At 48.3% G+C, this 15,015-nt stretch overlaps 1 protein-coding gene across 3 annotated transcripts in view; it reads right to left on the minus strand.

Moving 5' to 3' along the window:
- Positions 1-15,015, minus strand: part of SNTG2 (syntrophin gamma 2) — a 205,974-nt gene that overhangs the window by 38,283 nt on the left and 152,676 nt on the right. For all 3 annotated transcript variants that reach the window (XM_044390009.3, XM_057309257.1, XM_057309258.1), the window contains one exon: positions 7,337-7,537. In XM_044390009.3, coding sequence (XP_044245944.2) covers positions 7,337-7,537 — 201 coding nt within the window. The remainder of the gene's footprint in view (positions 1-7,336; positions 7,538-15,015) is intronic.

The raw sequence follows: 15,015 nt of genomic DNA on the forward strand, positions 1-15,015 counted from the left end.
TGTTTTTAATAACTCAAGCTTGGGATTTCTTAAAAATGTATCTGGAAGATTAATGTTAGCATTTAAGGAAATTATGTTGTACATCTTTCAATGTCAAGTGCTTTATAAACATCAGTTCATTAGATTTCCTAACAGCATTCCAAGAGAAAATGGTAATCACGTTAGGAAGAAGGAAACCAATGATCAAGAAAGTCACACGACTTATTCAAGGTTACTTCACAGTCCTTACAAATTCAAAAAACATTAAAAAGCAGCGCATCTGTCACATGGGTGCCCACATACCCAGCTTAGGGCTGGCGAGAACGCCTTCGTAATGTCCCGTTCCCTGTGATGCCCAGCGAACAGCACCTCTGAGACCCTGCCTCGCAGCTGCCAGCCGGGCGGGAGGGAAGCTCAGGACTGGCTGGCCCGACCCCCGGGGGGGGGCACGTTCCTGCGCCTCAGTTCCCAGCTGAGGACATCTAGGAAAGTACGCAGCGCGTGGGGGATGCTCCACAGAGTGACTGAGGGAACCTCACCTGGTGACAGGAACGACACAACCACAGCCAGAAACTGACAGAAGCAAACAGGCTTCAGAACAAGCAGAACAGCCCATCTGTACGTCGCACTTACGGAAAGAGTCTCAAACCCTTCCTGGTGTTGTCTGCTCGTGTGACAACACCCTCACCGGTGCTGGCCCCGTTTTCTGGCGCCCAACTGGCCAGAGGAGGAGGCAACCACAAAAGAGGAGTGACGCTCTTGGAGGTGATGAATGCGAACTCTAAAATGAGATCCAACGGTGGGCCCCTGGGTTGGGGACCATGTGGCGCCCCAGCAGGATCATGTGCTAAGGGAGGCGGAATGACGGATTATTGTGCCCAGTTGCCCCAACATGAGGTTAAGCGGGTGACGTGCGGGTGACATTTTGGAATTTACGCATCTGTAAGTAATTCCAGATGTGGCTGCAACTAAAAGGGACACCTCTAGGTTTTCTCCAAAATGTGCTGATTGATGACATTTAATAAGTGAAATATTCATGGTTTTAATAATGTCATCTGTAAATCAAATTCATGTCACCAAGTGTCAGAGGGAGTGTTACTGATTGGAAACCATCTCACCCGGTTTCTGACTGGGTTGTCATGCAGGGGGCCTCCCGGGTATGGCCAGGCACTGTCCAGCCCAGTCTGCTCCAAGCTTCCTTCTGTGAGGACAGCCCTGGCCTTGCCCTTCCCCACCTCACAGCCTGACCTGCCACACAGGAACTCCTCCCATCACGGATGAGTGCACCAGCAGCCCTTCCTTTCCTTGTTTGCCGGGACAGGCCGACTCACCGTGGAGCCCAGCCTGGGGCTCACAGACGGGGTGGACCCACTCTGCATCCAGGTGGCTCTCCTGCACGGGTGACACAGGGAAACGGCAAAGCAGAAAGCTTTCAAAGACGACACAGGACAGAACGTCCCTGATCTGGAATGAGCCCTCGAGATCTTAGAACCGACACCAAGAACACAGCCATAAAAGAAATCCATAAATCGGACCGCATCAGAATTAAAACGTTTGCTGCGTGAATCACACAGAATGTACTGATCGACTGTCACGCTGAGTGTCTTCCCTACTGTTCGCTCTTCTCCCTGCTGGAGAGCACCCCACTATGCTGACGTACCAAATATTCCATCGGCCCCACGCTGACGGACAGGTAGGTTGTTCGGATTTGGGTAGTAGCGGCTATGACGGCTTTTGTGCACAACAAGGCGAGGAGGGCACATCCGCGTCTTAGGGTGGCTGGGCATTTCAGTGCAAGGACCTGCCAGACCGGCCACGCCAACAGCGTGCCGGGGGGCCTGTTCCTCCATTCTCACCTACATGCGGTACCTATCGTTTGTCTTTTAAATTTCTGTCGTGCTAACAGGCGTGCTGTGGTGCTCACGGTTTCGATTTGCACTTCCCTAATGATCTGAGAGTATTCTCATGTGATGATTTCCTGTCTATATATCCTCTCTCATGCAGGGTTTACTCAAATATTTTGTTCCATGTTTGTGCTGGTTTGCTTGTTCTTCTTATTGAGCTTTGAGATCTCTTTATATATTATAGATCCAGGCCCTTTATGAAATCTACGCCTTGCCAATATTTCCTCCCACACTTTGGCATCTTTTTCATGTTTCTTAACAGTTATCTTTCATCTAAGAGCAGGTTTTTTATATGGATGAAGTCCCCAAATTATCTTTTTAAATTTCTTTTACATGGATTGTGGTTTGGCTTTTGTATCTGAGAAATGTTTGCATCACTAAAGGTCACATAGATTTTACCTAGTATTTTCTTCTTGAAGTTTTATAGTTCTATGACCCATTTTGAGTTATTATTTACAGATGGTGTGAGGTCCAATTATTCCAGCGTGGTTTGTTCCAGAGACTTCATTCCCCACTGACTCACCGTCCGCGTCTGTCGAACAACATTGTCTGTGCGGATCTGCTTCTGGACTCCGCCCCTTGAAACCTGCTCGTCTGTCTTTGTGCCAACAGCGCACGGTCACAACTACTCCACAATCTCCATTATTTTTGAAATCAGGTGGTGTCGGTCATTCAATTTTGTTCTTCTTTTCCGAAGTTATTGAAGATATACTGAGTCCTCTGCATTTCTAACATGAATTTGAGAATCACCAGTCCCCCTCCACATAGAAGCTGAGGGGACGTTACTGGCATCTGTTGTACAGATTGGTCATCGTGGACATTGACATTAGTAGGATTCTGACCCGTGAACAGTCTGGCTCTCCGCCTACCCAGCTTTCCTTACTCTCCCTAAAGCAATGTTTTGTAGTTTTCTGTTACAAGTCTTCTGCATCTTTTCAGGTTTATCCAAATTATCTCATATTTTTCTATGCTGTTATATTTTTGTTTGTTCCTTGTATCAGGAAATAGAATTGATTTCTGTATACTGATCTTGTATCTTGCAACCTTTTCCTTTAGCCGAACTCACTTTTCTTATAGATTCCATCTGAGTTTCTATTGAAAACATCATGAAATCTGTGGATAAAGATGGTTTTACTTTTTCCTTTCTAATCTTGATGTCTCTTATTACATTTTCTTGACTGGTGGCCCTGGCTAGAGCCTTCAGTCAAGTGTTAACACAAGTAATGACAGGAGACACTCTGCCTTATGCTCAGTCTTGGGGGAAAGTGTTTAGTCTCTCACCATTAAGTAGGATGTTACCTGTGGGCACTTTTGTAAGTGACGAATGCCTTTTTATCAGGTTAGGGAAAATTTCTTCCACACCTTCTTTGCTGTTATGATGCTGGATTTTGTCAAATATTTTCCTGGGTCTACTGAAATGATGATTTGATTTCTCTCTTTTAAACTGTTAGCCTGATAGACTAAATTGATTGATTATAAGACCAACTGTATATTCCTGAAACGCTGCCCCACCTGCAAGTGACAGCATGGGATGAGTGACCCCTAAGCGCGGCTGGAATTGGAAGATCCCCCGTTAGAAGGACACGACGTCTGGGAACACAGGGAATCATGACTGAGGTAAACCTTCACGGACGTCGTTACACTCCTGTGACATAGATGTCACTTCATTTCTTTGTATACGGCACCAGCGAGAACAGCTGAGTCAACTTGAAATAAACCAGTCACCAATCCCACTGTCGCCAGCTGGTAACTGCTTCCTCTGAGCGCTAAATTTCTTGAGGTGTCCACCCCTCTTCCACCCTGGAGAGACTAACCGCACCCCAGGCCCCAGAGTGGACACTGGTCAGCAGACAGTGTTCCCTGACAAGCATGTTAATCCACTGGGTTCAAGACCTAATCTAGCAAAATCAGACCGAAGGAGTGACCCTCTGATCATCCCACTGCTGGGAGAGAGGTGCCCTCCTCCAGGGAAGATGAACGGAAGGCCCGCTGCATCCTGCAACCAGGAGGGGACGTGTTCTAAGCAAACACCTGAACCTCCCAGCTCAGCTGGGTGGAGATAGGAAGAGCTGGTGTGTCTGTAGGAAGCCCCGTTATCAGGACGGTAACAGTCCCAGTGTGTTGCAGTGCGAGGCAGGAGATCTCTGCCACTGTTGCCACAGGCAGCCGGCCAGGTGCAGAGACGTGACACGGCATGCTGCTATGAGGACAGAGATTTTTTGTTTTTCTTAAATTCTAAGAAGGTATTGCTGCTATAAATAAATAAAAAATAGATGAATTGATGTGGATAAAATGCACATTTTGCACATTACAAAGCACTATATGCACGTGATAAATATATTTTTAGTAAGAAAAAATGGTGCTGACATAGGTATAAAACCATCTGAAGAATGTACAACAGGACACCCGCCCTTGCACCTGAGCCCGGGGATGGTGCGGCATGCACGACTGGGGAAGTTCTTTTTTAGTTTAGTGTTTGTTTGTTTTTTTTCTTTTTGGAGAGAGACAGAGAGGGAACACATGAGTGTGAGTGGCGGAGGAGGTGTGGGGGGGACCCCCAAGCAGACTCCTGCTGAGTGTGGAGCCCGACGTGGGGCCCGATCCCACGACCCTGAGATCATGACCTGAGCCGAAATCAAGAGTCGGACGCTGAACTGAGCCCCCCAGGCACCCCACTGGGGAAGTTCTCTATTCGGTCGTGCGTGTGTAGGACACCTGGACTTAGGTGCCTGCAGGAGATCTGTAGTACAGGTATAAATTAAAATATTATTAGTTTAGTATCACTGAGTTAGAGCTGGGCAGGAGGCAAGCACCCGGTCTCTACACCGCTGAGCCCAGATAAGGTGCACTGAGAAACTACTGGGGAGAAACATGCCCTGAGTTTAAACCCAGAGCTTTCTTTTGGAAATCCTTACAGTGAAGCACGAAGAAGGAAGTTAATGCAGGAAACCAGCGGCCTGCAGCCTGCTGAACACAGAGAAGGAAAACCAATGTCGTTCGTCCACATTACAAACGTGTAAACTTTCTTGAGTTGTAAAGCTGGGATCTTGGGCTAGGGTCAAGTCACAGGAGAGAAGCTGCTGAATCTAGCAGACACAGGGATGGGGGTGGCAGCACGAGTCGATCAAGAAGCCCGCCCACCCTGGGCAGCTGCTCGCACACCCCCTCCCCTGTGCCGGTGGCAGCGTGTTGCAGGAGAGAACATGCTTTCGGCACAGAGACCCTGGGGTAGAGCTGGCCACTGGTCACGTGGATCATCTCCAGGTGACCCTGGAGGGGCCGCTCAGCCCTTGCAAACTGAGTCTTCTCCTCAGTGAAAGGAAAGAGAAAACAGTATCACATCTTAGATTTACTTTAAAAGACTAGCAGTGCGTACAAACGGCACATGGCTTGGCACGGAGAGCACATTCAAGTTGACATAACTTCCATAATGGCTCTGGTGCGCATACTCCAATCCTTAATTTGCAGATTCAGTAAAGGAGTTTGGAGAACCATTTTGCCCACGTTCACGGAGGGAGAAAATGGTCAGGATAGGACTTGATCCACCACCTTCCAAAGTACATCCTCCTTCCTTCCCACCTCTGAGTCCAGAAAACCAAGAAATCAGGACAGAGGCTCTGGCACTGAAGCCAGCACCTAGGAGTGAGGAAACCCGCAGGAGCGGGTCTTGGAAAGGTCTCAAGTGGGCATGAGGATTCTCAGATTTGGGAGGCCCTGGGTGACGTCTCTCCTGAGCAAGGAGACCCCCACCTCTGCAGGAGCACCTGCTGCACAAGCCAGCCTGTTGTTCACATCAGCAACGGTCACCGTCAACGACCACACTCATCCTCACCCCCTGCACCCACCAGAGATCCTCGTTGTCTCAATCCTGGATTACTGAAAATACTTCCCCCAGAGCCTGCCGGGCACACTGCCCCCCATGTCCTAATCCAGACATCACATCCTCCCTTCTACAGATCCCCCGGGCCTTCTCCCTCCTTCCTACTTGCCCCAAATACTAAGGACTCTGCAAAGGGAGCAGCCACTTCGTCTGGAGGGATTTCGGGCTATGAAAGCACCAGTGACCCCATGCCTGCCCCTTTGCTCTGGACACAAGGAAGGCAGGAGAGAGAACGGCATCCACCCAGGATGGCTGCGACCCCCGTTGTGTTACGACGGGCACCGGATGAGCAGGGCCCGCAGCCTCCCTGCACTGTGGGACGTCATGGTGTGTCTCCTGGAAGGCATCTGAGGTGCTTCCTTCCCGCAGAGGCTCGAACGGCCCCCACCCTGCAGCACAGCCAGACACCGTGGACACCAGGCAGAGGGAGAATACCCTCTCCTCTCCATCTTCTGGTGCTGGGGTGTCATGCTCATCTGAGGTAAGAACAGAGACTTCACCTCGGCCAACAGGGGCTGTCACTCGAGCTCTGGTACTTCTGAGGTGTTCAGCGGCGTCTGAACTGCTGACGGCCACTAGGCATCCAAGCAAGTCCCTGAGATCAGGGAGTCAGTATTTGGTGCTCAAGACCCTTCCACACCCGCCTCCAGCAAGCAGGTTATTGTGAGAATCAGAACCTAATTCCAGGACGCACTGCCCCACTCAGGACGAGGCTCATGGGAGAAACTGTGACGTTCAGTTTCCACGAACATCTGAGTGTGACGTCATCATGTGGACACACAGGTGGCAGTGAGGCTTAACCATTGGCAGGGAGGCCCCCAGGCCTGGGCGGCCGAAGCAGCAGCCAGGAGAGCAGACGGTAGCACAGGGTTGTCCCACTCCAAACACACGTGTCTGAGGAAAGTGGCGGTCTCTGTGCTGAGTTCATGGCCTTAGGGTTACAGATGCGAGGCCGGACGAGCTCAGCGCTGTCAGGTGGCTAAGTCCGCTCCCTAATGCATCACTTCATTGATTTCCTGCCTCTGGTGTGTAGGGTGGCCTCCCCATGAAGGGGATCCCACTATTCATGACCGTGAGGGTTGAAATACCTTCTTCCTGATGCTTTCCACTGACACAGTCAAACGTGAGAGTGATTTACCTGCTGTCCTGAGAAGCGCTGTTCTATACTCTGGATCGCTAGGACGCAGAGGAAGGGCCACTGAGTGCTTTCACGTGACAAACGTCCAGGTGACTTCACGGCAGATTACTCACTCACAGTTTGCAGAGAACAGTCTGTGGGAACCTCACTAATCGGGAATGTGGGCATGCTGTCCCTCGAGCCCTGTGAAGGGAAGTGACTGGCTCTCTGCACATTACATGCAACATGACGGAGATGAAAACCCCCTCGCTCCTCCCCGTCATGACCCCTGTCACCTGCCAAACACACTGAGTAGGGAGGTCGTTTGGACCTGGTGACCCAGGTGAGCACGCTCAACTTTAAAAGATTCATTTTTTTTCTGGAACATGGCTGGGCACCGAACTGCAATGTCAGGCATCCACACACATTTCCCATCAGACGCTGGGAGTCGCTTACCCCGGTTCTCTGAACTTCCATGAAAGTAGCTCTTTGGAAAGACCTCTCCCACGTGGCCAGCTCACTCCCCAGCTCCACGCTGAAGATGCGACTCTGGCCGTGGCTGACCAGGACGCTGAAACAGTAGGGCTGAGGGTCCTCGAAGCCGTGTGGCCCCAGGCCCAAGTCCGTGTGCAGCCAGCAGTCCTCTGAGAGCCACAACTGGAAAACAGAGTGGGCAGCGTGTTAGCGCAGGTCGGGGGTACCCACCGAGGGCCAGGGCCCCACGCCGTTGACGCCCAGGAGCCGCCAGGACCGGGACATGGCTGCCAGCCCGCGGGGGACCGCTGTGACCCCAGCCGGCTGCACCTGGAGGCACATTCAGGAGCAGGCCATCCTCCGACATAGCTCCTGGGGAAAGAAGCCCCAAATAAACATGATTTTAAGTAAATTACAGTCAGAAGCTCCTTTCACTTAAAATTCTGGTAACCACAGCTTCTGCTTCAATGTTTCCCTTGAAAGGTAAAATCATGAGACTTTTGTGCTCCGGACTGGCATAAAAACAGCCAACAATGAAAACAACACAGGTGTGAACCAGGAGTCACCATGAGCTCCCAGGGCACTGCAGGTACTTCCCCACCACAACGTTCTGCACCGAATCAGAGGACCCCGCTCACAATACCTCAGCCCAGGATTTACAAATGTGAACCCAGACGTCCTGACTGCATAGAATGAACATTTTATTTATTTTATTTATTTTTTAAAAAGATTTTATTTATTTATTTGACAGAGAGACAGCCAGAGAGAGAGGGAACACAAGCAGGGCGAGTGGGAGAGGAAGAAGCAGGCTCATAGCAGAGGAGCCTGATGTGGGGCTCGATCCCAGAACGCTGGGATCACGCCCTGAGCCAAAGGCAGATGCTTAACAACTGAACCACCCAGGGGCCCCAGAATGAACGTTTTAAAAACACCCTCAAGAGCAAAGGTCAAAGCAGAGTGACCCCGTGGATGCCGTGGGCTCTGGCTGTGATATCTGCACTTCTTCCCTGAGTCCTTTACAGACACAGCTAAGCAATGGGTCTCAGAGATCCGGTGAGCAGACAGCAGATCTCGGAGATCTCACTCCAGGTTATGCAGGTCTCAGAGATCCGGTGAGCAGTGGTGTGGGTGGCGGGGCGGTGCCTGGTTGTGTCTGCCCTCCTTGCCTTCGAGGCCTGCGCCGCCCACATCTGCCCCTCATCCGCGCTCTCCACGTGCACACGCGCACACACCCCAAAGCGCCCACACTGAGCTCTGCCCCATGCTGTTCCTCTGTGTGGACTCTGCCAGCACCGCCTCGTCCAGTGAAGAGGACAGAGGGCAGACATCATCGCCAAGGATGCCGGGCGGCCTGCAGGACTGTGATGTTTACCACCGCTCAGGTGTGGCAATAGAAACTGATAATCTGAATAGGCCAATAACCAGTAATAAAATTGAAGCAGTCATCAAAAAACAAGAGTCCAGGGCCAGATGATCTCCCAGCAGAATTCTACCAAACATTTAAAGAAGAAATAATACCTATTCTCTTGAAGCTGTTTCAAAAATATAGAAACAGAAGGAAAACTACCAAACTCATTTTGTGAGGCCAGTATTACCTTGATCCCAATACCAGACAAAGACCCCATCAAAAAGGAGCATTGCAGACTGATTTCCCTGATGAATATGGAGGCCAAAATTCTCAACAAGATCCTAGCTAATAGGATCCAACAGTACATTAAGAGGATTATCCATCATGACCAAGTGGGATTCATCCCTGGGATGCAAGGGTGGTTCAACATTCGCAAATCGATCAGCGTGATAGATCATATCAACAAGAAAAGAGTCAAGAACCATATGATCTTCTCAGTTGATACAGAAAAAGCATTTGACAAAACACAGCATCCTTTCCTGATTAAAACCCTTCAGAGTGTAGGGATAGAGGGTACATTCCTCAATTTCATAAAAACCATCTATGAAAAGCCTACAGTAAATACCATTCTCAATGGGGAAAAGCTGAAAGCCTTTCCCTTAAGATTAGGAACACGACAAGGATGCCCACTCTTGCCATTATTATTCAACATAGTACTAGAAGTCCTTGCAACAGCAATCAGACAACAAAAAGGGATCAAAGGTATCCAAATTGGCAAAGAAGAAGTCAAACTGTCTCTCTTCGCAGATGACATGATACTCTATATGGAAAACCCAAAAGAATCCACTCCTAAACTATTAGAAGTTCTAGAGCAATTCAGTAATGTGGCGGGATACAAAATCAATGCTCAGAAATCAGTTGCATTTCTATACACGAATAATGAGACTGAGGAAAGAGAAATTAGGGAATCGATTCCATTTACAATAGCACCAGAAATCATAAGATACCTACAAATAAACCTAGCCAAAGAGATAAAAGGATCTATACTATAGAAACTACAGAACACTTATGAAAGATATTGAAGAAGACACAGAAAGATGGTAAAACATTCCATGCTCATGGATCAGAAGAATAAACATCATGAAAATGTCCATGCTACCCAGAGCAATCTACACTTTCAAAATGCCATCCCGATCAAAATACCAAAGGCATTTTTCAAAGTGCTGGAACAAATAATCCTAAAATTTGTATGGAACCAGAAAAGACTCCAAATCGCCAAGGAATTGTTGAAAAGGAATTGTTGAAAACATGATGGGGGCATCACGTTGCCGGATTTCAGCTATACTACAAAGCTGTGATCACAAAGACAGCATGGTACTGGCACAAAAACAGACACATAGACCAATGGAACAGAATAGAGAACCAGAAATGGACCCTCGGCTCTTTGGGCAACTAATCTTTGACAAAGCAGGAAAAAAACATCCAATGGAAAAAAGATAGTCTCTTCAATAAATGGTGCTGGGAAAATTGGACAGCTATATACAGAAGAATGAAACCTGACCACTCTCTCACACCAGACCCAACGATAAACTCCAAACCTCCATGTGAGACAGGAATCCATCAAAATCCAGAGGAGAACATAGGCAGCAACCTCTTCGACACTGGCCACAGCAACTTCTTTCATGACACGTCTCCAAAGGCAAGGGAAACAAAAGCAAAAATGAACTTTTGGGACTTGGTCAAGATAAAAAGCTTTTGGGCGCCTGGGTAGCACAGTCGTTAAAGCGTCTGCCTTCGGCTCAGGGCGTGATCCCGGCGTTCCGGGATCGAGTCCCACATCGGGCTCCTCCGCTAGGAGCCTGCTTCTTCCTCTCTCACTCGCCTGCTGTGTTCCCTCTCTCGCTGGCTGTCTCTCTGTCACATAAATAAATAAAATCTTTAAAAAAAAAAAAAAAAGATAAAAAGCTTTTGCTCAACAAAGAAAACAGTCAACAAAACAAAGAGGCAGCCCACGGAATCGGAGAAGATATTTGCAAATGATACTTTAGACAAAGAGCTGGCATCCAAGATCTATAAAGAACTTCTCAAACTCAACACCCAAAAAACAAATAATCATGTCAAAAAATGTGCAGAAGACATGAACAGACAGTTCTCCACAGAAGACATACAAATGGCCAACAGACACATGAAAAAATGTTCAACATCATTAGCCATCAGGGAAATTCAAATCAAAACCACATTGAGATACCACCTTACACCAGTTAGAATGGCTAAAATTAACAAGACAGGAAACAACAAATGTTGGAGAGGATGAGGAGAAGGGGAACCCTCCTACGCTGTTGGTGGGAATGCAAACTGGTACAGCTACTTTGGAGAACAGTGTGGAGGTTCCTCAAGAAGTTAAAAATAGAGCTACCCTATGACCCAGCAATTGCACTACTGGGTATTTACCCCAAAGATACAGATGTAATGAAAAGAAGGGGTACATGCACCCCAATGTTCATAGCAACAATGTCCACAACAGCCAAACTGTGGAAGGAGCCGAGATGCCCTTCAACAGACGAATGGATAAAGATGTAATCCATATATACAATGGCATCTCACTCAGCCATCAGAAAGGATGATGACCCACCATTTGCATCGACATAGATGGAACTGGAGGGGGTTATGCTAAGTGAAGTAAGTAGAGCAGAGAAAGACAATTATCATATGGTTTCACTCTTATGTGGAACATAAGGAATAGCACAGAGGACCATAGGGGAAGGGAGGGGAATCCGAAGGGGGGGAAATCAGAGGGGGAGATGAACTACGAGAGACTCTGGCCTCCGGGAAACAAAATGAGGGTTTCAGAAGGGAGGGGGTGGAGGGATGGACTAGCCCGGTGAAGGGTACTGAGGAGGGCATGTATTGCATGGACCACTGGGTGTTACATGCTAACGATGAATCATGGAACACGACATCAAAAGCTAATGAAGTACTGTAGGGTAACTAACATATCATAATAATAATAAAACAATGACCTGAGGCTGTCAGGGTTCCTCATTGTGATTCTAAGATATTTTGATGCAGGCAGGCCATCCAGTGAAACCAGACACACCCCATTCACAGGTAACGTTCAAAGTTAACTCCCCAAATCGACATGAACGTGGTCGTTGGCCAAATGCTTCTTATGCTTTCTGGGCACAGGTGTGCAGGTAAAACAACAGGTGATGTGTGCAGGTGGCTCATGGGCTCTGGGGCTCCCCTGACTTCCCGATGGCCTTGCAGACGTCTCTGCAGCATTCCCCTCTGTGCTGTCCCCCTGCTGCTGGTCCCCAGTGGCATGGATTCCTGCACAGGGTCAGATGCCTCCTGGCTCACAGGTGTGCTCATGCATGTGCGTGTGCGTGTGAGTTGTGGCCTGTGCTCTGTGTTCCTCATTCTAAATGAATCCTGGGAACAGAGACCGCACCTGGATTTTAGAGGCCGCCCCCAACCCCAGATCCTTCACTTCAGCCCGGGAAACACAGGAACCGTTTTTATTTTCATAAATCAGGAATAGCAAGCAGCTTTTCAGAAATTCTGTAACTACTGAGCGTAACCGTCAAAGACTGATGGCCAAAGATCCCTCCAGAAGCCTCTGTGTGGTCATACCATCAGTGGGACAGCCAACCACGTTCCCCCCCCGTCACTGGGGATAACTGGGGAGCCTGTAGTTTCATAGGTTTGAGATCCGTCAAGACCTGAAACCTTTCTCTGCCAACTATTAGCTGTTGACCTCGTGCCGTTTACATCTCTCTGAGCCTGATTTTTTTTTTTTTTAAAGATTTTATTTATTTATGTGACAGACAGCCAGCGAGAGAGGGAACACTGCAGGGGTTGTGGGAGAGGAAGAAGCAGGCTCATAGCGGAGGAGCCCGATGTGGGACTCGATCCCGGTACACCGGGATCACGCCCTGAGCCGAAGGCAGACGCTTTAACGACTGCGCTACCCAGGCGCCCCTCTGAGCCTGATTTTTAACTTCCAAATGCGGACCTAAGAAAGAGGCCGCAGAGGCAATAAATAAAGCTTGTGGCACACATGTCCTTAGCTCACACTAGGTCAGTATGCATTTGCACAAAAGCACGTTGTCTTTAAGGCAACCCTGAGCAGTGGGACAGTCAGCGTGAGCAAAGATCCAGCTCACCTTAAGTATTTTCACCCACATAGCGATCTGACTTTTGAAATACTTATTTAGAGCAGTTCTGAGGAGTGAGGTCACTTTTCAAGGAGTAACGTGTTTAGGACTCAAACCAAGGAGCTGAGCTTTGTATTTAAGAACAAATGGGAGGAACTAAAAATAGCTTTTGAACAACCTGAGAAATCCCAGGACAAAACATGAAAGGATTCCAGAGATGTCACTACTTTCTGTAACACAACTGCTCAGCCTCACAGTATTAATGTGATATAAGTGAACTTAGCTCTGTGTGTAGCACTTTCCCCAGTGTTCCCCTGCAGCTCCTATTGGAAACAATAATTCAGTCAATGTGAGGTCAGTGACTTGCTCTGAACACACAGTTCTGGGCTCCCCAGACCTCCTTCCCGGCTCTGGGGCCAGCCTCTTACCAGCAGAGCTCCTGCATTAGAAAACCTAATTATAAATCCCTTTGAGATGAAAATCCTACTAGGATCCTGGGGCCATTTCCACAGCCCTGGTTGTCTTTCTCCGTTGTCTTTCTCAGGGACCTTGATGCAAACATCAAGGAATGTGGTGACCCTGCCTTCCTGCCAGGCAGGAGGCCCAGGTCCTGGGGTCGGCTCCCATTGGCAAAACTATAGCCTTCCCAAAGATGAAGACAGCTCAATTTTAATTTGGGTCCCACAGTTGGCCCAGGGCCCCTCTCCTGACCCCATTCCCAGCTCTTAGAGACCCCTGCCCTTTGCTGCAATGCAGCCGAGCCAAGCTCTCCCCAGCTGTTCCCTGCAAGTTCTCCTCTGACAGGAGGGACTTCAGGACATTCACTGAGGACCCCCTTCCCTGGGAATCCCAACTACAGAAACGCATTGTTTACTGGTCACTGGAAAGCAGATTTGAAAATTCTTAATACTCCTGAACATGATGTTTCAACGAGTGAAACAGAAGAGAATAGAAGATCAGCCGGAAGCCAAGCAAACCTGGGTCCCATCCGGCCTCCAGAGGCTGCGGGGACTGACTTAGCCTGTGCCTCTGAGCTCTGAGCTGCAGGGCAAGATAATGAGGACCAGCTCAGACATAGACGGAGTGTTCAGCAAGGCTCCCGGAGGCACTCCACTAAGGCAGACGTTACTATCTAGGTCCTCTGCCAAACGTATCAGTAAACTTAAGTTTACTGAACATTTTAAATCGAATATTCTCATGTTGAGAGGAAACAGGCATCTACGTTCCCGCAGGGTGCGCCTCACCGTTGGACGGCATCTTACTGGCCGCTCTCCGGGAGCTGTGCACGGTTTATGTCTCTTCTACAATCAGAGCTGACCAACGCAATTTTCTCACCTATCTGCTGATGAGAGCTGAAATAGAGAACAACAATTCTAAGACTCAGAAAAAGTACTTTTTAGACGGAAGAAAGTCAGAAAACAAAACTACAAAACTGAATTCCTGGACTACATATGGATGACTGTCCTTGGAAATGGTCATTATGAAACAATCATACAACGCTGAGCCCTGTGGGCCAGTTCTTAGGATAATCATACACTTACTTCAGTCTCTGAAAGATGAATTAAATGCTGATGGATAATTTTCAGCGTATGTGCGCAGGACGATTACCCACAACAACTAAAGGGGGACACCATTTTGTGAGATCACTGTGTAAGACTTCCAAATAAGTCACTTGGCCTGAAGAACACAGCCTCCTTTTTAAAACTGTTAAGTCTATGAAATGCCTTTACTGCTACCACTTGCCCCCTGTGGGTTTGACCTTGTGCCGTAGCCAGGCTCCTGCCTAATTTAATGGTTACATAATCACTTCATAACGTGTACTGACGAAAACTCTCCCTCAGTCTTCCTGGGAAACATGCTGGATAAAAACAGAAGCGGCTGTGTGGTGTACTAACGGAGCACCCTCGGAGACATCCTGATACCACAGCCACACCTCCGACGTGTGGAAAGCCATAAAAACGAGGTGATACAAAGGCCAAAAGGGGACAGTGAGGAGCCTTTGTAAAGAAAGGAGGAAAGACAACCGATCTTTCTATAAAATTCCTTTTTTGGAACATTGATGAATGAAAGTCTACACATGAGAACTGTCATGAGACTAGCTTCAACATAACGTTAGTTTTTTACCACTTTGATGACAGTATTATGGGAATGTGTCT

This window comes from Ursus arctos, unplaced genomic scaffold, assembly GCF_023065955.2.
Source record: "Ursus arctos isolate Adak ecotype North America unplaced genomic scaffold, UrsArc2.0 scaffold_8, whole genome shotgun sequence".
NCBI lineage: Eukaryota > Metazoa > Chordata > Mammalia > Carnivora > Ursidae > Ursus > Ursus arctos.